Source organism: Zalophus californianus, chromosome 10 (assembly GCF_009762305.2).
Source record: "Zalophus californianus isolate mZalCal1 chromosome 10, mZalCal1.pri.v2, whole genome shotgun sequence".
Taxonomy (NCBI): domain Eukaryota; kingdom Metazoa; phylum Chordata; class Mammalia; order Carnivora; family Otariidae; genus Zalophus; species Zalophus californianus.
Window position 1 is genome coordinate 24,990,639 of NC_045604.1, and position 24,556 is coordinate 25,015,194.

Sequence of the window (24,556 nt, forward strand, 5' to 3'; positions counted from 1 at the left end):
AAGCTGGGAGGGCCAGGGTTGGAGTTGGGGGGAGCCCACTTTGAGGCAGGGTGAGGGGGCCAGAATGGCCCACTACCCCTGGTGTTACAGGTGCCTCTGGTGTGTGGGCGGACCCTCGTTTGCTCCCAATCTCACACCCTGGGAATCAGAGAGAGTCAAAGCATCTGCTTCCCTGCTCCTGCGCCTTCACAGCGTGCGTGGGAGCCCACCCATGGGGTGGATGTGGTGCCCCAGGTCTCAGGCAGGCCTAGGCTGGCTCTGTCTGGGGGTCCGCAGGTGGCAGGGACTCAGTCAGGCTGGTCTCCTCCCGCCTTGACTATTTGTCCCCATCCTAACCTGACTAGCACACCCAGCGCAACCAGGAGCGGGGGGAAGTGAAAACTTGCGAGAAGGATCCTATTTCTCTATCTAGATCCTGGATTTGTTTGTCTTGTGTAGGGGGGCTTCTTTCACGAAGGAAACCGAAGGGGGGATGGGTGGTGCAGGTGCAGCTGCTTTGCCCGCTGTGCCCGCCTGTCTGCTGAAGGGAGGTGCAGGATTTAGGACAGCACCTGCTACTAGTAAAAATTCCACAAATGCTAGTTTTTCTTCTCCCCATATCGTCCACTTTTATAGGATGGGTGACAGGGCAAAGTAGGCCCTCAGTGGTGTGACCCCCTGGGAGGGAGCATGTGAGGAAAGGAGGAAAGAAGAAGGTGAAAATGATCACAATAAGATTAAGACTGGACGAAGCCTCTGAGGCAGCACACGTTGGTGGCTCTCTTTCCTCCCCCAAGGGATCCACATTGCGCCTTCCTCTGGGACGGTCCAAAGGAGACATCCTTATAGAAAGTGTGGCTGGATCACGGCTCTGGATTTCCCTGAGGCTTTTCGCAGCTTCCCTACCAGCCATGCATGCTGTGAGGAAGTCAGGAGCCCAGGATTTGAGACTCAGCTCTGCCTTCAGGTGCATGTATGACCTTGGGCAGGTCCTCTCCCTTCTCTGGGCCTCCAGCTTCTCACCTGTTAGGACAGAGATAATCCATAAGGTCTTTCCCAGCTCTACCCTGTCGTGACTTTGCAAGACTGGGCATGGGGTTACAGTAGAGCCTTTTCTAACCAATAGGTTCTAGAAGAATTGTTGGATTTTCATGACAATGACATTTATACCCTCTAACTCAATTCTGGTGACCGTGGGTCCTGCCATGGCCATACTGTCTACTTTTGCCCTCAATTCCGTGATGCTGAAACCGGGAGATGTAGCCGAGCTGGTGGAATCTGGGCTTTTGCCCTGCTCCTCCTCATTATCTCCAGTGGGATTTAGATCATGGGGTGGCTTCCCCCCCAATTCCAGTTCTAATCTAAGAGATGGCCTTGGTGGTGGAAAGAGCATCAGCAGAAAAGTCAGGAGAACCGGGTCTTGGTTCTGCCACCACTGATGACCAACATGGGGAGAATGCTGGCCAATCATCTCTGTTATGAGGGTCAAATAGGACCATGGATGTGAAAGAGGATGGTAGACCCAGGAGCTCTCTACTAGTGGAAGGGGCTGCTAATCTAATTAAGAGCTCCTGAGAGCAGCTCCAGGGAACAGGTTCTCTGCCCTCTACTCCTAGGGAACTGCAGGAAATGGCTGTAAGTTTGAGCTTTAAGAGGTCACTCAGCTCTGAGAAGCCTCCTTTGGCTTCCTTAAAAGAACCTAAACTGACTGTTGTGAGTGAGCAAAGTGTCCCTAGCTTTCAGTGCTAAAGAACCAGGGAGTGGGACACAGACCCTAACGGGACCAAGGCTCAAGGCAGATGTGAGGGCCCACGGTCTCTCTTCACTGCGTTCTGTTGCCCATGTCGGTCCCTGACATCCAACCACTTCTTCCTTGTCCATCCATCCTGGCGGAGCTGGGCTCAGGAGGCTCCCATGCCAGCATGAGCTGCTGAAGTTTTTCCTGCTCTGCGTATATAAGCCAACCCCCCTCCCCCTTCACACCACGGGTCCCGTCCCTCATGCCCAAGTCAGTACTGGGCAAACCGTTGCTCATCACGATAACTGGGAGGTAGAAGGGACACCAGCTTTGTGCTCCAAAGACCTGGGTTTGAGTGCTGCTCTTGTCCCCCTTCTATCTGTATGATCTTGGGCAAGTCCTCTAATCCCTCTGAGCAATGGTTTCCTCCTTAAATAGAAACAACAATGCCTACCTTGTTGGGGGGATGTGGTGGGCTGTAAGACCGTAGACCATAGAACACTCTACAGGGAAGATGATGATGGCCTGGCTCCAGATTGCGTCTGGTGAGTAACCTCCTGTGGGAAGCATGAAGGAAGGTCTCTGTTGTCTGGGGTTAATCTCACTTCTGACAGCTAACCCCAGGAGAAATGGAACCGGCTGTTTCTGGGCTGGGCACTTTTGTGAAATGTTTATGCCATCCTGTGGACTCTACAGAATACAGTACTCGGTCCCTTAGAACCCACATGAGATCAGGGGGGTAGGGGGTGGCCAGGGCCGAGAACGGCAGGAGGTGAATTTGTTGACTATGGCGATTTCTCAGAATGGTTTTTTTATGTTTGGTATAGGCCAGTAAGTTTCCAGATATCCCTCTCTGTGTTTTGTATGTAAATAGGTCTTTTATTTATCAAGGGGCTCTAGACTAAGCCCAGGCTGCCGCAGCTTGATCCTGGGTCAGGCATCCAGAGATGGGGTTAAAACTGACCAATAAAACTCCTTAATAACCAGGAAATTTCTGGGCATGTTTGTTTCCTAGGAGCAGGGACAACGGGATATTCAATCTGAAATACAATTTGCTCCCCTTGAATGGGGAAGAGAGTTTGAGGGGGTGGGGAGCGAACTTCATCCACTTAAGAGGGAAACAAGAGTGTCCTGGGATTTGCCCTGGAGTCACAAGGTGGCAGTATGGAGCTGAAAGTGAGTCTGAAGCTGACCTGACCCACAGGGAAGGCTGGGAAAGTCACTCAGCCCCTCAGCTCTAATACCTACTACCTTTCCCTACAAATGGCTCCTCCATTTGACCCAGTTCTCCAGAGATAACCTGGACACATGCTTCTCTCTCTCTAAGCTCATGGAGGATGTATTTGTCAAGAAAGGGCAAAGAACAAGGGCAAGGTGAGGGACTGAGTGTAGAAATTTTTGCCTGAAAAGATGAGTGCTTGAGAGAGTGAGCGGGACCTCAAAAACACAGATGAGCTGGAGTTATTATAATGTGTTCAGTTTAGAGGCCGGGGCTTGGAGTAGGAGGCTTTTTGAGAGCCCCTCTGGGCCCAGAAATGTGTCCTGATCCCGGAAGCGAAAAGTCCACTGATGATGGGCATAAAACACCTCCTTACCCTAGTGGGTCTTGTTGGCCAATAATACAGCATCACTCATGGAGTTCTGCTGCAGTTGTAGTGGGCATTTGGATACTGGCTCCTTTAGACCAAGACTCTGTTGACCACAAGTCACATTTATTCTGGTCTACTATAGAGTCCCAGTTCATTATTGGCATGTAATCAACCATCTACTTGTCACCAGTAGCAAACCAGTTTCTTTGTATCTTGTAAGATAAATCTGAAGAGATTTTTATCCAGTCCACACTCACGGGGGAATCCAGAGTGGGGCAGCATGGCCGTTTCCTGGATGTTCCAATGGCATACAACATGGGAGAAAGTGACTTCATTTTGCTGAACGCTGAGCTCCTCAAAAGGTGATTACTCATACAGGCGACCATTCATGCAGATTTCCACAGCTGACCTTCCGAGTTCATGGAGGTAGAAAAGACGTTGTATTTCTAGCAACATGGTTAGCAATGAATTTGAGGATCACTTCAAATTGTTAGCTGGCCTCAGTCATCAGCTTGTTGGCCCGAACTCCTTAGGACATGAAACCAGCCCTCCTCTTCCCTTATCAAGGCATCTGCAGAAGTCATCTGCACCATCGACGGTCAACCCCATCTCTATTAGTCACTGGGCAGAGTCTCACGTTCAATTCTATTTAGAGACAGCATCCTCCAAGAACGGATGAACAATGGGGCCAGGGGCTAATTTTATAACCTCCGGGATATATTTATTTGCTACAAATATCATACCTTGGAAGCCAATCAGAGCGGAGTTCATTACAGACCTTAATCAAATGGTTAGTGGCATTCAGATCTCTGTGCTCGCCGACCTCAACTCCCTGCTCCAGGGGGCCCAGGCATGGACTCCTGTGGTTCAGGATGGGTCAGTCCCTGGAACATTTATGGAAAGCCTGCATCGGGTAGGCCTGCTCCCTCTCCTTCTGCCTCTTCTCCCATCAATCAATTTTTCAGCCTTCTTTCTAAACTGAGATCAGAAATCACCCTTCTCTGGGATGTTTTCACTGATGACGTCTGATCTCAACAGTCCATACCCAATCTGCCCAAACATTTATAGGGTCTGCTTTCATTGTTTTGTGTTAATTCCCTTTTGTCACATGTTTGGTATGTGTTCTTGCCTGCCCCCACAACTGGGTCCTAAGTGCCTTGACCTCACCCACCCAGATGTTCAAGTGTTCTTTTAACATGTTCTTCTCAGAATCCCAGCCTTTACAGAATCCTGCGGAAAGGAGGCCCTCTACCTGAGCTACTTCAATCGTCCTCTCTCCTGGTGTGGGACCTGTCTCAGCGGTGGCCCTGCCCAGCCTCCCTTGGGTGTATGGCAACTCGTCTGAACCTCTTCAACACACCCTTAAATTCTTTTTTTCCTTTTTCAAAGAGATCAGTAAGAAGTGGAGTTTCATTTCTAGATACAAAGACAGTGTTGCTGGTGGTGACATTGTGGGTGTTTCTTCCTCATTCTGCCCCTCTAATCAATAAAATTTCTCTTTCCCTATTAAGAAAAGCTTTCTAAGCAGATGTCTTAGTCCGCTTAGTCTGCCATAACAAAATGCCACAAACTGGGTGGCTTATAAACAACAGAACTTCCTTTCTCTCAGTTTTGGAGGCTAGAAGTCCAGCATCAGGGTGCCAGCACGGTGGATGAGGGCCCTCTTTGGGGTTGAAGAGGTTACATGGGTTGTATTCTCACAAAGCAAAAGGGGCTAAGGAGCTCCGTGGGGTCTTTCTGACAAAAGCACTAAACCCACACATGAGAGCAACACCCTCCCCATCTAATCACACCCAAAGGCCCCACCCCTTAATGCCGTCACCTTGGGGGTTAGGATTTCAACATAGGAATTTAAGGGGGCACAGACATTCGAATCGTAGCAGGAGAGGAACCACAATCATAGCCAAGAGGTGGAGGGACACATAGACCGGCAGAACTGCACAGTCTCAGAAACCCAAACCAGAACTGTGTCTTCAGATCATCTTGGGGAAGAGGAGCCTGGGAAGATGAAAGCGGTCCCCTGCTCTCGGTACCAGGGCTAGAAGGGTCGTCTGCAGCCAGCAGGTGGAGCCCAGGTAACAAATCCTCTCCAAGACCTGAAGGCTCCTCCTCTAGGGTTTGAATTTGGTGAGGCGTGCTCCTAGGGCGTCCATTGTTTGAGATGTTTGTTTAACTGTTGTGAGCAAATATCTTTTCATTCCATGTCTTAATTGGCTGTTAGAAAAAGTATATTGGATATGTTCTCATTATCAATTTTAAAACATGTTAAGTTAGTTCTCCGAGGTTTTGGAGGAGGAAGGTAGCTACAAACGATGACTAATTTTATCCTCCTTTCCAACAGTAACAGCCCTTGTTTTTGTCAACTGTTTTATTCCACTGATGAGAACTTCTAGGGCCGTGTCAGATGAAGGAAGTGACAGGCTTGAGGACACTTTTACTCCGTTCATGATTGAATAAAACTGCGTCTAGGACCTTACCGATAAGTATCATGCCATCAGCTGATTTGAGATAAGCTGTTCTTCATCCAGTTAAGAAAGTGCCCTTTTATTCCTAATCAGCTTAAAACCAACCAACCAACAACAAACCAGAAAAGAATATTGCATTTTATTGGGTTGAATTTGGGGAGATTTTTTTTCCCTGGAATCACAGATTGTGATGCTAGTTGGTATTTACCGGGGCTCTGTCAGCTTTCGTGCCTAAGAAACAGGGAATTCACAGGTTGAATGATGGTGAGCTTTCTGAGTGACCTACTTACAGTGCTGAGGGAAGGGCAGCATTGCTCAGCAAGAGACAGCCCTGAAAAGGGGCAGCATGCAAGATCAGGCAAGAGGAAATGAAGATGCGGTGGTCACCATTTTATTTAAAACTTTTAAGGAAGTTGTCTGTCGCCAAACATTAAAGAGCTCAAAGAGTCATTTAATGGTAAGACTGCCAAACAGAACTCTACTACAGCTGATGCAAAAAAATTTTTCACAATTTTCTCTGGAGAAAGACTTTCCTGCTTTCTCTACTGATATCTCCACTCATTCATGCTGATCCTGGAAGTTCTTCTTGACATCTGATCTGAATCCTTCTTGTTGAGTGAGATACAGGTCTACTTATTCTCCTATGCCTTGTTCAAAAAAAAAAAAAAAAGTCCTGCCCCTACAAAATAAGTGCGAGAATTTCTAGAGAACCTCATCCCATTAAAAACCTAGAATTCACATGGCCACCTGAGTGTATTCCACCAGCTCAGAGTCGTCAGGGCTCACAAAAGTCCAGAAATTGGGCTTGCAGCTTTTTGGATTGACATTCACATAATCTGTGGTTTCCTTTATGTTCACATAGTCCAGGGCAGATTCATTTTTTAGTTCTCCAGGGGTGGAAAAGACCACTTGTGTGTAATTCATATCCTGGGTGGCCTTGGGGAGGAGAGAAATGTGGGTCAAGGTTCCTACCAGGGTCAGAGGAAGGGGGGCCCCAGGATGGAACTCTCCCTCGGGGAGGCTTGGCTCCCCCTAGGCTGGAAGGGAAAGAAGCTGGCTCCCAGGCACCTGGGTTGGAGAGCGGGGAAGGGGGAAATGGGGAAGACTGCCCATGGCTAGTGCCTCCTGTCGGGAATCAATGGGTTAAGGAAAGATGTGGAGACTGAATCCCAGTGAGGTCAGGACTCAAAGCGGACTTTGACCCAGTGACTGGGGTACAGGGATGAGGAGGTGACCCATTGGCACTTGCCTTTTTACAGCCTACTGAGACCCCCTTTTGGGTGGATGACCCATGTTGCTGTGAGCTTGCCCCCCTAAGCCCCCCATCACCTAAGGATGCTGTAAAGGTTCAAGAAGCCCCGCCTTCCCTGCTCCCATCTCTGTAGCTGGGGTGGCCTGGGTGGTGCTCAGTCCTGTACAGCAAAGACCCCCACTGCATATGAAAGGCTGGGATCACTAGGGGTGTCCGTTACCTGGCAGGCTGGAGACGAGCTGTCTGAGCTTTCCGAGCTGTCAGAGCTATCTGAGGATGTGTCGCTGTCGTCTAGGGAGAAATAGAAACTGTTCTTCTGTGGAAAGCCAGGGGGTGTTGAGAGGGAGAGGAGGGAGGGAGAAGGAGACAAAGATAGGCCGAACCAGCCTCACAAAGCCAAGAGGGGAAGAGAGATACAGGGCCCCCGCAAAAAAGAAAGAAGGAATTGAACAAAGAAAGGGTGGGGGGAGAAAGCCCCCCCCCAAATAGGCAGGAATGCGCCCAAGAGTCCAGGCACCACCGCTCTGTCCAGCTCCATCTAAAACCAATAGCCAACGCCCCGGAGCTGGGCTGTGTTGGGAGGCGCAAGCAGGGACAGGCTGACACAGTACGGCCCCGGGCCAACAGCTGGGCCTCTGCGGTCACGGGCACAGGTTTTGTTCTAGACCCATCACTAACTCTAGGCAGGTGACATCCCTTTTTGTGTCTGGTTTTGCTCCCTGTGAAGCAAGAGGGTTGGATGATGATCTCTGAGGTCCCTGCCAACCAGAGTCTCTGATTCTCTGGCCGGGCTCCGGCGAAGCTCTAGGGCCAGGGTCCCAACGAGGCCAGCACCCCTCACTGAATTCACGTGAGCGCGCTCTTCTGGTTCTCACATGCACCGAGCTCTTATCTCAGTGCCTGGGAAGCCTGACCACCAGATCCCTCCAACTGAAAAGATAAAATTAGAAAGTTGGAGCAAATGCAAGCAATCAAGAGATTACCCAGGGGAAACAGTGTGATCTCGGGGGAGTGAGTAGACTGGGGGAGTTGTCTTGCTGTGGAAGCAGCCATTTCCACTGTGTGAACGGCAGCCTGGTGCGTCTCCCCAGCTCTGAGAGAGAAAACAAGAGGGTGGTGTTCCTGTTGGTTCCCTCACCCGAGGGGGGATGGGGATTTGAACTATCACCAAGACTCGTATTTATTAAAACCCCCAGATCCCATGGCCAGAGGCAGGCAGAGGCCGTTGACATCTCGGCTGCCTCACAAACGGGCCAGGTGGAAGAACAGGTGCCAGAGTATTACAAAGACAGGAGCAGAGACAGCCCCAAGCCCCCTCTGCAGTGGCTCCCACTGGACCAAACCTGGAAAAGAACTTAGATCCACACAAACCCAGCAAGATGGGCCCCATGTGACAGGAAGAGCAGCTTCCTGAAAAAGGTAGGCTGGCCAGGCCCTCCCTGAGGTGCGTGCAAGGAATCCTCCAGCCGGGGATTGGGCAGGTGAGGACAGAGCTGGGCTGCGGCAGGGTGGCTCCCAGGGGGCCCGGACGGAGCAGAAGAAGCTTTAGGACAAGACCGCCCCCCCACCCCCGTGCCCCATTACTCACGTTTATAATGGGGCTGAGATGCAGGAATGGCTGGAGTCTCCTCCTTGACAGCAAGTAGCTGATGGTGGGCAGGGCTGGGCCTCGGGGCCTGGAGCCTGGCCCCTTTCAGTATCCGCTCACTCTCCTTGGCTAAAGGGGACAGGGCAGGGGTCAAAAGTGGCAGCTCTCCAGGTCAGGCACATCCTGTCTCTGAGCACTGCCCGCGATAGGGCAAAATATTCAGAGGGACCTCTTCAAACCTCAGCCCTCCACTCAAAACCCGGCAGCACCCCTCGCCTGGCTTGGAGTACAAACTGAAATCCCAGCCTCCAAAGGGCCTCCATGGCCTCACTGTTCCTCCTCTCAGTTCCAGCCACCTTGGCCTCTCCGCTCCTGCTGTTCTCTACCAAGTACCCTTCTGCCTCAGGGCCTTTGCAAATGCAGCTCACTTCCTCACTTCCAGAGGTTTATACTCAAACGTCGGCATGTCAGTGATGCTGGCCATCATCCAGTTCCTCTCTCCTTGCCTTGCTTCATCTTCTTCCCTAGGATTCACCATAATCTAACACACGTGTATATTGCCTGTTTATCTAGTTTGTTGTCTGTGCCCCCCAAGGAATGTAAGTTAGAGAAGGACAGGGAATTTTGTTTTGTTCCCTGTTGTATTGAATGAATGAATGAATGAATGAATGAATGAATGGCTCGAGAAGTCTTTCATTATTTACTTCCTTTATTTCTTTATTTTAGACTTCCTTCATTTTACTTTCCCTAATTATAATGCCATCCCGGAAGAGAACTTCTCTATTTTCCATTGTGAATCAGTTCAAGAGTTTAAGCTAATCTCTTAGTATCCCTCCGTTGGAACTCAAAGCCACTTCTTCACGTTGAGTCCTTTGGTGGTGATGAAGAAAATTAGTTAGACCCAGGCTAAATGAGCCCACCCTCATGAGCATTGCAGGAGCTAGTCTTAGGTAGAAGGGCTGGGCGGTGGAAGGGCTCTGGGCTGTCATTCCCAACTGGAAATAGGTTGGGTCAGAGTGGGGATTACCCAGTAAGGGGTGATCTGGCCAGTGGATCCTCAAGTAGGTATTCCGGGGTGCTCGGGGGCTCGTCTTGCTGTAGGCTCGGGGATGGTCCCTGCACGTGGCTAGGAGGGAAGAGAATGCCAGTCCACTTACCCATGTGCCTGCTGAGCAGGTAGCTGATGGCAGCAAAGAGACAGGCCTGTAGGACGAGCGACACCACCGCAATCACTAACCCATGCCAGAGCTTCATGCTTCTGTTGGGAGAGGAGAAGGGTTGGAGTTAGAGGTTGCAGTGATTCCAATATAGCTGCACACCCGTCCTGGCCCCCCAGCCAGAGACAGCCATCCAGTGTTGCTCTGTGTCTCAGGGCCGGTCCCTTTGCCTCTCTGGATGGTAAGACATGGGGAGCCAGGGAGGGTGGTGTGCATGCTTGGAAGCCAGCTACACCCATCAGCCTGATTGAAACCCCACTCACTCTGTCAGCATGATGAGCTTGCAGGGCGGCGGTGGGGTGTCAGTGAGCCTCAGGCTCTTCCGGGGGCAGAAGGAAGAGACGTGGGGGGCACCACGCTGGGCACCTGGTCTGCACACAGTGCCACCCGCAGGACCGTCCGGGAGAACTGCAGGAGGCAATGTGGTTGCTCAGGACTCCAGGGCTCTACACCCCAGTTCCCCTTGGGCAAACTCGGCTGCTCCGGGGTCACTGGCTTTCCTCTCCCCAGATTTCAGTTTCTGAATCTATAAAATAGGCAGTAACTAGTCATTAGATATTAGTACCTGACAGCAGTGGGGGGGGCACTCACTCGATGCAGACCTCAACTCTGAGCCCCATCCTACCTCGTTCACGCGGCCCCATGGCTGAGATGTCATGAGCCCTCCTTTAATAAGGAGCCTATGAGATTGCGACAGCAGAGGGACACGTCTGAAGTCACACAGCTGGCAAGCGGCTGGGCCTGGGTTTGGGCTCTAAACCCAAGGCTACAGTTTCAACCCCTGGTCTCGGCTCCCAGAGAGCCTGCTGCAGGAAGTGCCAAGGGTTCCACTGGAGCAAATACAGTGGCAGAGAGTCATGAAAGAAATCCAGATCTTAAATACACACACCAGGCGTGGTTTCATGGGGTTTTAGGACCAAGGTGCTGGATGCTGTTATACGCATGAATACATTGATTTTAAAAATCAGCTTATGCATTTCATCAGCATGTTGCTGAATATGGAGTTTACTACAAGACAAAGGCAGGATAATTTCAAAGCTTTTTTTTTTTAAAGATTTTATTTATTTATTTGACAGAGTGAGACACAGCGAGAGAGGGACACAAGCAGGGGGAGCAGGAGAGGGAGGAGCAGTCTTCCTGCCGAGCAGAGAGCCCGATGCGGGGCTCGATTCCAGGACCCTGAGATCAGGACCCAAGCCAAAGGTAGACGCTTAACGACTGAGCCACCCAGGCGCCCCAATTTCAAAGCTTTTGAAAGGATACTTACTCAGCACTGAGACCACCTACTTTCCCGCTACAGGCTGTAAACCTTTAATAGACTTTTACTGCCATTGTGGCTTATTTTCCCCATCAGGGTTTCCAAGTGCTAAGGGCGGTGTGGAAAGTCCTGAAAACTTTTGTTTTTATTGTGGTTTTCACACAGGGGCTTTCTAAGATCAGAACTTGGACCAAGAGTCGAGAGAGAGAGAAGGCGGTGATGGGCGGGAAGATGTGTGGGGTTTGCCACCAAAGCCTCCCAGGGCTGTGGGTTATTGGCCAGTTGGAAGTTTCCAGAGAGAAAACACCACCATCTCTTCAACACCTACAAAGCTAGCCCTTGGCAATGACTTTAAAAGATCAAAAGTTAGAAGCAACACATAGCCAACTTATTCATCATACATCTTTAACCCACCCCCTTTTCTATATAATAAGTTCTAGTTACTTCTCCCGCTACCTTTTGCTTTTCAAGCTGAATATGTCGGGTTGCCTCATGAGCATCAGGTGCTGGTAAAAAGGGGCTACGGGGGAGCAGGAGGTAGACATAACCCAGACAGGCAGGTGAGAAAGGACTCCAGGAAGTTCCCAAAGTCCATAGACAAGTGGGTAGAAAATCCAGTATTCACCCCCCTCCATCCCCCCCAACCCCTGGGGATCAGCAAACCCCAGAAAGAAAGCTCAGTCAAAAATGACTTGTGCACAAAATAAAATTTGCAGAGCTGGAAATAAAACACAAAAATGAAGCAAAATGAGGATTTTTCAGGATAAAAACAATGATCTTGAAGGATTGGACAACTTGATTGAAAAAAGGCACAGATAATAGTTTTAATGCCTTGCCCTTGCCTTATTTTGGATAAACCCTCTTAAAATTTCGACAGGTACTGATTTCTCAAGCAAATTCCAGTATTGACTTCCGGGGCAGCTGCAAAAGGGCGATTGGCCTTTACCAGGAGAGCTTTATTGAATCACAAAAGACATGAAAATGGGACTAGAAGCGAGGCCAGTGTGTCTGGGAAACCAAGTGGTATTCCAGTTTTAAAGGCGCTCTAGTGCTTTAGTATTGATTACCTCATCTTCAGTGTCTCATTTGTCCTTAATCACAGAAATTATTCTCCTTCTTTCATCAAAGGGGATGGACAGAAAGCCACTAAGGGCTGTGTTCTGAAACCACACTCAAATTTTAATTTTTTAAGGCTCCTCTCTCTCCTTATTTATTAAAAATTAAACAACCAACAGACATTTGTGGTGGAATTTAAAATGCAAATAAGCAAAACATTTCACAAAACCACCCACATTTTATTCCATAACATTTTCTACATATTTTCATATAACTATAGGTACTCTGTATATGTGTGCATGTAAATATATGTATACACTTATACAATCTTTTCTAAACACGGCATCATACTGATTAGCAGCTTTTCCTCTTCGCTGACTACACTGTAAACATGTTTCCAGATCGGAAAAGCCTCCATTAAAAAATCTCCAAACTGGAGGCCCACAGGCCAAATTCGGCACCAAGGTGATTTTGTTTAATGAGATGCTTTCTCAAGACTTGGATTTCGATGCCCTGAGATTCTTCAGTCCCTGACTGACCCCTGAAGTCATTTGAGTTTGCTAACCTTGAGTTTTATGGCATCATTGTGAATTACTGCTATTCCTACTATTCGCCTTTATCAGTGTTTCTGAGCACTTTCTGAGATCTAGCACCAACAGATCTTTTGTTGTTGTCTAAAACTGTTTTGCACTGTGCTGGACATTCAGCATCCCGGGAGACCACCATCATAACACACGTTAATGTGACAACCAAAATGACCAAAAATGGCCCTACACATTTCCAAATGCCCCACCCCGAGGCAGCAACTCCTGCCGCCAGTCGAGAATCACTGCATTAAATCAGTGTTCCATTATTTTAAAACCAATGTCTTATTTTGGCTCTTTATACAAAACTATAATGCCTATACTTTCTTCCATCGTTTTAACATATTATGAACATCTTACTAGCCAAATGACACACAGTACCTGGGCCAGGATATAGACTAAAGTCCAACAGACATCAGTAAGAATCCAAGTTCTGTCCCCTTCTAGGTGGGAATTATTAAACTTCTCAGGACCTCGGCTTCTGGACCGGAAGGTGGGAAGAATGACAGCACCTGCCTGTGGGCATTCTTGTGTGGGCTCAAGGCCCTGTGCTGCTCCTAAAGACCAGTGTACAATGTTCGGCGCGTGGGAAGCACTCAGTGACTACGGATGGGCCCCTACGACAGTTTGACTTAATGATTTCTAGACGTGACAAGCATACCCATTCAGTAGAACTGGACTTGGAACTTTGAATTTGGATCTGTTCATGGGCTGGCCATAAGCCATGCAGTACCCTGTCTGATGCTGGGCAGCTCCCAGTCAGCTATGCGACCACGAGAGTCCACAACCTATACACTCACGACCCTTCTGTACCCCTACAAGCATTCTGTTCTTCACTTCCAGTGCAGGGTTCAATAAGCTACGTGAGATACTCAACACTTTGCTATACAATAGGCTCTGTATCAGATGATCTTTGCCCAACCGTAGGCTAATGTAAGTGTTCTGAGCTTGTTTAAGATGGGCTAGGCGAAGCTATGCTTAGTACGTTAGGGGGAGTAACTGCGTTTCTGACAGGATATTTTCAGTTTACGATGGGATTATGGGGACCTGACCCTGTTGTAAATGGAGGAAGATGTGAAATGCTTCACCAAGATGGCGCCTAGAGGAGAGCTATTAAAATCGAGTTGGTCTGTTTTAGGAAACTCAGACGTTCATGTTGCCTATAGTTTGTAGATAAGATCCGGGACAGGATGAGGTATGAAAATGATGACAGATGTCATTATTTAAGTGGCTAATGGCCCCTAACCGCAATGAACAGGTTGTTCCTTGGGGTCTAATTGCAGATTGCTGATCAGACAGTGGGCAAAAACATCTGCTCATTTGCACCTCCCCCCGCACACATACCAAATAACAAGGAAATGAGCAAATTAGGGCAATTAGGTTGTGAAAAAACTGCCTGGACCATGAGAGAGTTTGCCACTGGCTCATTCCATCATCAAGACTTGGACTGTCCTGCCATCTTTCGCACGCTGAGTTTTGACACCGAAACCAACACTAACATAGCTCCCTGCCAGGGACCTGCCAACCCCGCTCCAGCAGAGTGCTGGGAGCATTTGCTCTATTCGCTTCAAGCCTGCGTGGAAATCCCAAGACCTCCAGTTAGGCGGGGATCCCATCATATTGCTTCCCCCCCCACCTTTTTTTTTAAGATTTTATTTATTTATTTGACAGAGAGAGAGCATAAGCAGGGGGAGCAGCAGAGGGGGAGCGAGAAGCAGGCTCCCCACTGAGCAGGGAGCCCGACACGGGGCCTGATCCCAGGACCCCAGGATTGTGACCTGAGCCGAAGGCAGATGCTTCACCAACTGGGCCACCCAGGCGCCCCTTTCTAATGATAGAGGAGATTTCGTGGGGCCTTTGTAGTCCATACAGCCTAACATGGAGGTGAAATAATAAAGACACACCTCGTTCCTGCCTGACATGCTTTCTTTGGAGAGAGTCATCCTATGAAGAGTGGTTTAGAACACGAGCACAATAGAAGATGACTTATATGAAAACCATATGGATTATAATAATCAATAATTGCTATCAATACTGTTAAGGTTTTATCAATCTTTTTTTTTTTTTTTACAGAAAGAGAGAGAACACAAGCAGGGGGAGCGGCAGGCAGAGGGAGAAGCAGGCCCCCCACTGAGCAGGGAGCCCAAAGCAGGGCTCTTCACCGGACCCTGGGGTCATGACCTGAGCTGAAGGCAGACGCTTAACTGACTGAGCCACCCAGTCGTCCCTTAAAAAGATTTTTTTTGCAATCTTCATTAATTTATTGTTTTTAAAATTAAAATTTTGAGCGATAGCACAGCTGAATGGTGTAGAAAGAGAACAAGCCAAAAAGATGAGAGCATGGCTTCTCCTCCCAGCCCTACCACTTGCTCACCGTGGAACTGAGACAAGTAGAAGTCCTTTCTAGGCCCTGGTGAATGAAGGGCTGGACACTTGAAAGCTCTCCTCAGGCTCTTTCAAGCTCCAAGCATTCTGCTTTTTAAAGACTGAAGTAGGGGGCACCTGGGTGGCTCAGTTGGTTAAGCATCTGTCTTTGGCTGAGGTCATGATCCCAGGATCCTGGGATCGAGTTCTGCATCGGGCTCCCTGCTGCTGAGCAGGGAGTCTGCTTCTCCCCTTCCCTCTGCTGCTCCCCCTGCTTGTGCTCTCTCTCTCTCTGTCAAATAAATTAATAAAATCTTTTAAAAAATAATAAGGACTGAAGTAAGGAAGGGGAAAGAGAAGCAAATTTGGATGGAAATGGGATATTTTAAAAGAAAAAAAATCTGTTTCCATTTTATAATATCATCCAGTCTTCTCCACATTACTGGACTTTTCTCCCCTAATTTAAGATGCACTTTAGAATAATCAGGAAAAGGAAGAAACATAAATAAGCCAAACTCATAATGAATATAGCCACAGAAACAGAGGAGATCAAAAATTATGAGGCTACTAAGGTTTTTTTTAATGAAATCTCAATAAAATTCATGATTTCCTAGAAAAATATAAATTAGCAAAATTGATTCCATAAGGCACAGGAAGCTTAAAGAGACCAAAATGAAAACAAAGCAAACAAGAAAGACATTTGGGAAGCAGCATGGAAAAGCAGAGAACTGGAGTCAGCTTGAGTTCACATCCTCGCTCATTCCCTGCATGAGCTTGGTCTAGTTCTTGAACTCCTCAAAGCCTCAGTTTTCCTATCTGTATGATGGGAACAATAATAACTAGTTCTCAGGTTTGAATAGGACAAATATAAATGATACTTGCTTCTGAGGATGACATAAGATGAGCTACGTGAAGTAATTATTATAGCTATTAGTCACATAATAATAAGCATGCAATAAATGACAGTTATTATTATTTAGAAATTAAAAGCATTATTGGAATTAATCTACTCAAAATTTGTGTCCGAATAGTTTTAGAAAATGAGTTATTTTAAACTTTTGAGGAACACGTAATTTTTGTGCTATTATTCAGATCCAGGGCACAGAAAAAAGGTGGAAAACTCTGCAGGATCATGTCACTTATGAATACAGAAGTAAATATAAGATAATATCAAGAAGTTACTCCAGGACATCCAGGAAATCAACTCTGACAATAATGAAAACTAGTGTTGAGTATTTACCATGCTCTTCTATATTCTCATTCTGCAGTAATAGACATTATCCCTGTTTCCTAGACAGGACAGTATGGCTTGGGAAGGTTGAGCAATTTTCCCTGGTCCCCCCTCTTGGAAGAGCCAAATTTCAAACCAAGCTCAGCTCTCAATCATTACAGGGAACTGCCTCTTACATAATATGAAGAGAGCATAAATAGATCAAGTTTTTGAAATGATGATCTCAGTAAAATGCCAAAAAACATTCATCTGATGAAATCAAATACTCATTTCTTATTTCTTAAGTTAATAAAATAAGAACATGAGACTTCTTATTATAATAAAGAATATCTCTTCTATACCAATAATCAACACCTTAACAAGTGGTAAAATGTTTTAGCAGTTATTTGAGAACAAGGATGTCTGCCGTAACCATTTAAAAAAATTAATCCTGGCAATTCTAACTCTAGGAAGCTGGAAGTTCCTCCAACCTCCAACCTCCAATAATAATAAGGGTATGAAATAGTTATTGAGCATGTTCTGAGACACTTTTATATATATCACTCATCTAATTCTCACAGCCACCGAAGAGGTAGGTACCTATTTTTTTCTTTTCCTTTTCTTTTTTTTAATTGAAGTATAATTATTATTTCCACTTTATAGAGGGCAAAACTAAGACACGGAGAGGTTCAACAACTTGCTCAAGATGATAAGAAGAGTTAACAGGGCTTTGTGCCCAGGGAGTTTTGTGCTGGAGCCTGGGCTATTAACTGATACATGAAAGCAATAAAGGTATGGTTTGGGGCAAGGGCAAGTCAAATTCATCCTTATTTGCAAAAGACGTGATTTTATACCTAGAAATCCCCAAAGAATCAATTGAAAAAGTAGTGAAATTGATGAGAGTACTCGAGAAAGTCCTGAGGGCATGATAATATTCTAAAATTATCAGCTATTCTCCCTATTATATCAGCAATAACCAGTTAGGAAATGGAATTGCAGGGAGGGTGAACCAGGGAGCTTAGCGGCCATCACACCAGATGGAGCTGAGAATAATTTGAAGAGTAATTTGTAGAAAGTAATAAAAATGTACTGAGATATCTAAAAATTGGGGTGCCTGGCTGACTCATTCTGTGGAGCACGTAACTCTTAAGCGCGGGGTTGTGAGTTTGAGCCCACATTGGGTGCAGAAACTTAAAAATAAAATCTTTAATAAATCAATCAATCAATCAATTTTAAAAAGACATAAACTAATAGACACATGATGTTTCAGATTGGGAATCCAAAAGACTAAAAAAATCACTTTGAAATTAATTTGTTGGTTCTGTTATAACTCCAATCAAAACTACAATGAGAATTTTTTACAACTCCAAATTAATTCCAAAATTTACCTGGGGAAAAAAATAACAGTTGAGAAGAGCTGAAACATGTGTGAAAAGGAATTGTGACCAGGCAGGTTCCTGACATACCACTTTTTTTTTTTTAGATTTATTTATTTATTTGAGAGAGAGAGTGAGCACAGGGGGAACAGAAGGAGATGGAGAGAGAAACTCAAGCAGATCCTGTGCTGAGCACGGAGCTCCATCTCACGGCCCTGAGATAACGACCTGAGCCGAAACCAAGAGTCGGTCACTCAATCGACTGTACCACCCGGGTGTCCCCTGACACACCACTTTTAAAAGGTGGTGTAGACTTGAAAAAATTCGCTAGGATGTATAATAAATAAATCACAAAAGTGGTTCACAAAGCAATGGGAAGAAAGGAAAGCGTCATTTAAGAAATATTGTGCACAGAATAATGAATTAGCTACCTTTAAGAAAAACAAAAAATAACTCGTATCCAGACATGATATAACAAAATAAAATCCAAAGGGATTAAAGAAGTAAATATTTTCAAGTTGAGGCACTAAAAGTAGAAGGAAATGGATTGGATATTCACATATTCAATAATATTTATTAAATCCCAGATGAGAGAAAACTTTCTCAGCTTATACGCAATGGAAGAAATCACAAAGCAACAGGAAAAATAGATTTGACTCTAAAATATTAAAACTTCATATATTTAAATCAAATAAACAAAATTTAAAGGCAAATAAATAAAAATGCTAGAATGTGTGCAATACAGAACGTTAAAAGGTTTTAGATTTTTTTTTATTTTTCTTTAAAGATTTTTATTTCTTTGAGAGAGAGAGAGAGCACAAGCAGGGAGAGTGGCAGGCAGAGGGAGAAGCAGGCTCCCGCCAAGCAGGGAGCCCAACATGGGACTGGATCCCAGGACCCTGGGATCATGACCTGAGCCAAAAGCAGACGCTCAACCAACTGAACGTCTCAGGGGCCCTTTTACAAAAATTCTTGAGAAAAACCTTACACCTCCAATTGGTAAAAGGCGTGGAACAAACAATTTACAAACAATCCGGAATGGGACCAAAGCTATTATTACAAGGTAGCCTTATCCACCACTAATTATAAAAGTGAAAATGGGAAGCAATCTAATTGAAAAATAAAGATTAAATAAATCAGGGTGAAGGTATAGAATGGAATATTACACCAATATTTAAACTTATATTGAGAAAAAATTAATCTGGGGAAGGAGTCTGTTCCAAGAAGAAGTACCATGCAGTTATATTTAGCTACATACAAAACATATTAAAAAATATAAAAAGAATAAAAATTTGTGCAAAAAAGAAAACTTTGGGTCATTAAACTTTTTTGTCTATTATATTAGTTTAGTAATAACCCCCAGTCACCTGATTCGGTTCACCAAATCCAGAATAGTTCATTGACAGTAATTTTGCCTATCAAATATAGATTTATTCACAAATGTAAATTTACGGAAATTAAATAGGGAATTTCACTTAAATGTACTTTGTTCAATAAGAGGAAAAAGAAGAAAATATACCTAAATGTTAACAAAACTGGGTATTGGGATTGTGGATGACGTTTTATTTAACTCTTTCTACTATCTGTCATCGTCAAGGTTTTCTGCAATTAACATATCTTTTTTCTAATCAGGAAAAAAAATATTTTAAGAGTACTGAAACAAGCCCAGAAACTCTGAGTCCCTCAATTAACATAGTGCTAAATTTATCTACATAAAAAATTTATTTACAATCTAAATTGTATTTTACCATGTTAATAAAGGATTGAAATAATCAGCTACGTGTGTGAGTTCCAATCAAATATATATTGAGTGGTCTAGGTGCGTGGCCCTGTGTGAAATAGTCTGATGGATAGGACGAAAGCCATCTGAGCATTCAAAAGCTCACATTGTACTTGAAAAATCAAGACATTAATTATGTGAAAAATCAAAAAGCAGAAGAGATGTCACAACAAAGCATGATGAAGGAGTGGTATCCATAATACGTGCTATCTCGGAGGAAAAATTGATCCCCACTCAAGAGAACACTCAGAGAGGAGTCACTGAGTAGGAACTTTGAAGAATGAGCAATGGATGAATGGAGGAGGAGGGAAAGGCAGTCCAGCGAAAGGCGTCTGCCAGCCCCGGCTGCAGGGGAAGCCACTGCCTTCAACAAGTTTCCATATAAATTTGGCCACACGTAAATAAGATACGGTGGGAGAAAGCTGGATACACTGCAAGGCAGCCTCACAAGTAAGTGTAGGAAGATGGTGAGGAGTGGGGACTCGGTGGCCAGATGGCTTGGGTTTGGAATTTCAGCTCTGACCTTCTTGGCTATGAGTTGCTTTCTTTCTCTGGGCCTCAGTGTTTTATCTGAAAAACGGGGACAGCACCTGTTTCATTTTTTTAACTCACACACTTCGTGGGCATGTTATGTGCCAGCATCATGCAAAGCATTTTGCATATATTATCTTATTTATTTTTAAATTTTTTAAAGTAGGCTCTCTGCCCAATGTGGGGCTCCAACTCACAACCCCAAGATCAAGAGTCACGGGCTCTACTGATGAGCCAGCCAGGTGTCCCTATTAATTATCTTGTTTAATCATCGGAATAACAAACTTATGAGGTAGTGTCCCCATTCTACATATGAGAAACCCCTTGAAGAGGGCAGAATTCAAACCCAGGCTGTTTGGGGCCAGAATCTTCACCATACTGCGTACAATATTTAAGAAGGTTAGTCGAGTGCCTGGCATATATAGGTGCTCAACAGGGGATGATCCTCAGACCCAAACAGAGGATTCAACACAAACTGGCTTAACTATAAAAATGCACCCATTTCCAGAGGGCCCTGTAAGAAAACGGGGCTCACCCATGATTCTCAGATGAGAGGTATAAGCAACCCAAGATACAAAGCCATATGGTCCTGGGAAGTCCTCAGTCCTAAATCAGCAAGTATCCGAGGAATTGCAAGCAACTTCAGCAGTATTCGTGGATTCATCTTTGCTGGTTCCCACAAAGCTCCAGGTGTATCGAAAGGGCCAAATCATCCTGTTTCATAGATTGCCCAACTAAATTTCATAGACGCTAAGTACCTTCTACAGATTATGCTCAGTTTGTGAGTGCTTTGATGGCTGGGCCCATGTTGTCCATATTCTATACTCCACAATTCCTGGCAGAAGACTTAGAAACAATGTGTAGAACAAGCAATTTGTCACGTTCTGTACACATTGCAATTCAGTCCATTTACCTAGAACCTTGGGGGAGCCTTGGGGGAGCCACTTAATGTCCCTGAGTCTCAGTCTCTCCTCTCCTGATTGGGAAGTCAAATGTCTCCCTCGTAGAGTTTATCCCGGGGGGTAAGTGAGACTGTGGAAACTTCCAGCACTGTTTCTGCCTCACTGTTGGGTCTCAGGGCCAGGGCGGGCTTCATGTGCCTGTCACCTATGCAGTCTAGTGGGGCGAGGGCCCCTGGATTGGTTTACTGCTCTGCTGTTGCCATCTTTAAATTCTTAATAATTTTTTAACAAGGAACCCCAGATTTTCATCTGCACTGGGTCCCGCCAATTGCACATCCGACCCCACTCAAGGTAGGGTTTTGAGCAGAGTTGCCAAAGCTCAAACAACAAGGTCAATATACAGAGCAAGAAACAGGTGGGCCCATCACCAAGTCCTCCCCGAGTGCCTCATCAACACTTGCAAGCACGGAGCCTCCTGAAACTCCCAGAGGCCGGCGCTAAGCACACTCTGCGCTAACAACCAACACACTGCACTAACGTTCTCCACAAGCTGTTCTTTCCCTGTTTGACTTCGGTCAAGTCACTTGACACGTCTGTGCCTCAGTTGCCTCAACTGTAAAGAGGTGTTATTAATGGCACTGGCATCTTCAGGGTTGCTGTGAGGATAAGAGGAATTAATCTATGTAAAGCTCTTCGGACAGTTCCTGGCTCGGGGTAAACTCTAAGTAAGGGTCACGGATCACTCTTTGCAGTTAATCCACAACCTTCCTCTGTGACAGCATGCATTCTCTGACTCCCATTCACAACGTTTTCAGATTGCCACCCCAGTCCCTTCCCTGCACATATGCCAGTCTTTTGCAACTCAGAACAAATCTTAAAATACTCCTGCAGGGATACGTTCTCTGGGATCTGGTTCCCTGCTGACTTAAAAAAAGAGTGATTAATTAATAACTATTAATGATGGAGCCCTTCACTGGGCACCAAATCTACTACTTGTCTATTATCCTCATAGCAACACTGGAAGGTGGGTGGTTATATACCCATTTTACAAAAGAAGAAACTGGGCGCCTGGGTGGCTTAGTTGGTTAAGCAACTGCCTTCGGCTCAGGTCATGATCCTGGAGTCCAGGGATCGAGTCCCGCATTGGGCTCCCTCCCCAGCGAGGAGTCTGCTTCTCCCTCTGACCCTCTTCCCTCTTGTGTTCTCTGGCTCTCATTCTCTGTCTCTCAAATAAATAAATAAAATCTTAAAAAAAAAAAAAAAGAAGAAACTGAGGCTTACACAGGTTTAGCAGAGTTCTTTGGTTCTAGTTCTGTCTGGATCCAAGGTCTACGTGGCTTCTAGCCGGAGCCCTGATTGCCAGTGCAATCGTAGACACATCTTAGGTCTTGGGAACAAGAGACTAATGTCCATCAAGGACAAACCGTTCAGTCTTAGGCCCCCTCCAAGCCAAATGCAACTGACTTCCACCCTCTGGAATCCCAGCACACAGAGAATCCCCTGAGACTTCTGCACCTCTATGTTCACAGACACACACTCCTCCAACTAATATAAAAAATCCATCTCCCCAGATGATACTTACCCCTGGGACCACAAGCAAAGTCTGACCCCAGCTTGTGTTTCAGCAACGTCCTGAGGGAAACATCGTCCTCACCAACCCCCCCACCCTGACCCAGAAGCTTCTCAGTCATTGGAGGTCAGTCACAAATGTTTCACCATTGCCAAGAGGGCGGGGGCCTGATGCTCGGAAGATAATAATCTAGCTCAGTTGAGGACAGCAGAGTGAAGCAACAGATAATACCTTCTATCTTTCTCAGCATGGCTCTAACCTGCTCCTCTGCAGACAGTTTACGTAGATGGAGGAAATTAGTAGTCTCTTTATCTCCATGTGAATGCACATTTAAATACCACAAATATGCACATAGCCTGGTAGCATGGAAAGAGCACTGGCGGAGGAGTCTAGAGGCCTGGGTTCAAATTCCACCTCCCGCATTCACTTGCTGCATGAGTTCAGACAAACCACTTTCCCATCAGGTAACTCACGTTCTTCCTCTATAAAATGAAGAAGTAGGTCTCTAGATATTAGCAAAGGTCCCTTCCAGCCTGACCCATCTTTGAATCTGTGTGTGATGTGGCCCTAGATTAAGAGACTGTGGATGGGATGTAGGGCAACAGATGAGGATCATTTTGCAAGGACAATTTCTTTGCCATTAAACATTAAATGACACCAACTTAAGATGGTTGTTGCAGTTTCTATGATCATATCAGGAAGGCAAGGAAGGCCAATTACAGGCTTTTGGTGGGTCTCAAGCTAAACCCCCAGGATTCAGATTTGGTAGTGAAGATGACATGAGGAGGCCAAAATGATCCTGCTATAAAACGAAGAAAGCAGAATTTTATAGGCCTCTGCGATGTCACCTCCCTGTTCAGGACAAGTTAATCAGTGTAGAATCATGCTTCAGAATCAGATATACTCAGATTTAAACCCTGCTACACTACTTGGTAGCTGTGTGACTTGAGGAAAGTTGCTTGACCTCTCCGATCCTCAGTTTTTTCATTTGTAAAATTGGGTTAATAATAAATACCTAATTTTTTGAAACAAAAATCTCTTGTTTGTTTAAAGTTAAAGAATACAAATAAATAGGCAAAACACTTAACAGAAGTTCCTTGCTGGGGTAAACAACAAATGGCAGTGATCTATCTTTTTATCTCTAAAATAAGTTAGAAAGCCGTCCCTTAGGCTGAGTCTTGCTCAGTGTTTTATGGCCCTTGATGTATCATCGGCTCACTGTGGAAACACAGCTGGAGCTGCCGTCTGCTTTCCTTTGCCTAAGTTGTGTTAAGAACATAGAGCCCTGTTATCATTCAAGATTTAGGAACCCACAAGAGTGATTTCCTAACCGGGCTCTCCATACCCTCCCGGTTCACCTGCCAATATCAAATACACTCCTCTGTGCTCCTGATTCTGCCATGAACTCTATTAACCTCAAGCTGCAGTTAACTTACAGGGACCAAGCTGAGTCTTGACTCTTCGTTTACCCTTTGACGTGAACCTGGTATGGCTATGGCAGTGGCCAGAGCTGTGTAAGCTTCACGCAGCTCTGCGCTTCTGTGTGGACCACTCTTGGACCAGAACCTTCCATGATGCCACTCCGAGGCTCACCGCATTGTGTCGTTAATCAAGGATCTTTGAACGGGACGTATTCGGGGTCCTCCATGTGTGCACTCTCACTAGACAGTGATGCAACCACAGAAAGTCCACTTGACTTGGACGTCAGTGCCCTAAAGATCTGAAGCATTTGACCTCTCCGGACTGTATTTTCCTCAGACAGGACTGGAAGGAGTTTTGATTCGATCATCCATGACTCTGCTTTACAGAGCCAAGTAAGAATTACTGAGGGTCTCTGTGTCCTGGGTGGCCAGAACTCTGCCTGCACCTGTAGTAGGATGGTGGCATGAATAAGAGAGGGAATAAAGTCAAGTGCTCTGTTACACATGCACGGGTGTACACCAGCAGCTCACGCATGCACCGCCTAACCACTCGCAAACACCTGCCAAAGATGAGCTGAGGATTCACCCACAAAGGCACTTAGCCTGCTCCTGCCCAGAGGCCCCTAGGAATGCGTTCCTCACATGGTTCCCCATCCAGGGCACATCTGCCCAGGCC

The 24,556-nt window shown here is 45.9% G+C and overlaps 1 protein-coding gene across 3 annotated transcripts; it reads right to left on the reverse strand.

Annotated features, from left to right (window-relative positions):
- Window positions 1-5,983: 5,983 nt before the first annotated feature.
- RHEX (regulator of hemoglobinization and erythroid cell expansion) lies at window positions 5,984-22,605 on the reverse strand. Of its 3 annotated transcripts, none has more exons than XM_027613128.2 (6): window positions 22,472-22,559; window positions 10,092-10,236; window positions 9,769-9,869; window positions 8,612-8,740; window positions 7,244-7,314; window positions 5,984-6,707 (listed from the first exon to the last, which is right to left on the reverse strand). In XM_027613128.2, the coding sequence occupies exons 2-6, from the start codon at window positions 10,100-10,102 to the stop codon at window positions 6,507-6,509; spliced, it is 513 nt and encodes a 170-aa protein (XP_027468929.2). In that variant the 5' UTR covers window positions 10,103-10,236; window positions 22,472-22,559; the 3' UTR covers window positions 5,984-6,506. The 3 variants fall into 3 exon arrangements, with proteins under 3 accessions (XP_027468929.2, XP_027468930.2, XP_027468931.2); XM_027613129.2 differs by having other exon boundaries at window positions 10,092-10,354; window positions 22,472-22,542; XM_027613130.2 differs by lacking the exon at window positions 10,092-10,236 and having other exon boundaries at window positions 22,472-22,605.
- Between the last annotated feature and the right edge of the window lie 1,951 nt (window positions 22,606-24,556).

Bases quoted from the DNA above. Each gene is read 5' to 3' on its own strand.
- RHEX (XM_027613128.2), bottom strand. The intron at 8,741-9,768 runs GTAAGTGGACTG...TGTCCCCTTTAG, and splicing joins CCTGCTCAGCAGGCACATGG to CCAAGGAGAGTGAGCGGATA. The intron at 7,315-8,611 runs GTGAGTAATGGG...ATTTCTCCCTAG, and splicing joins ATCTCAGCCCCATTATAAAC to ACGACAGCGACACATCCTCA.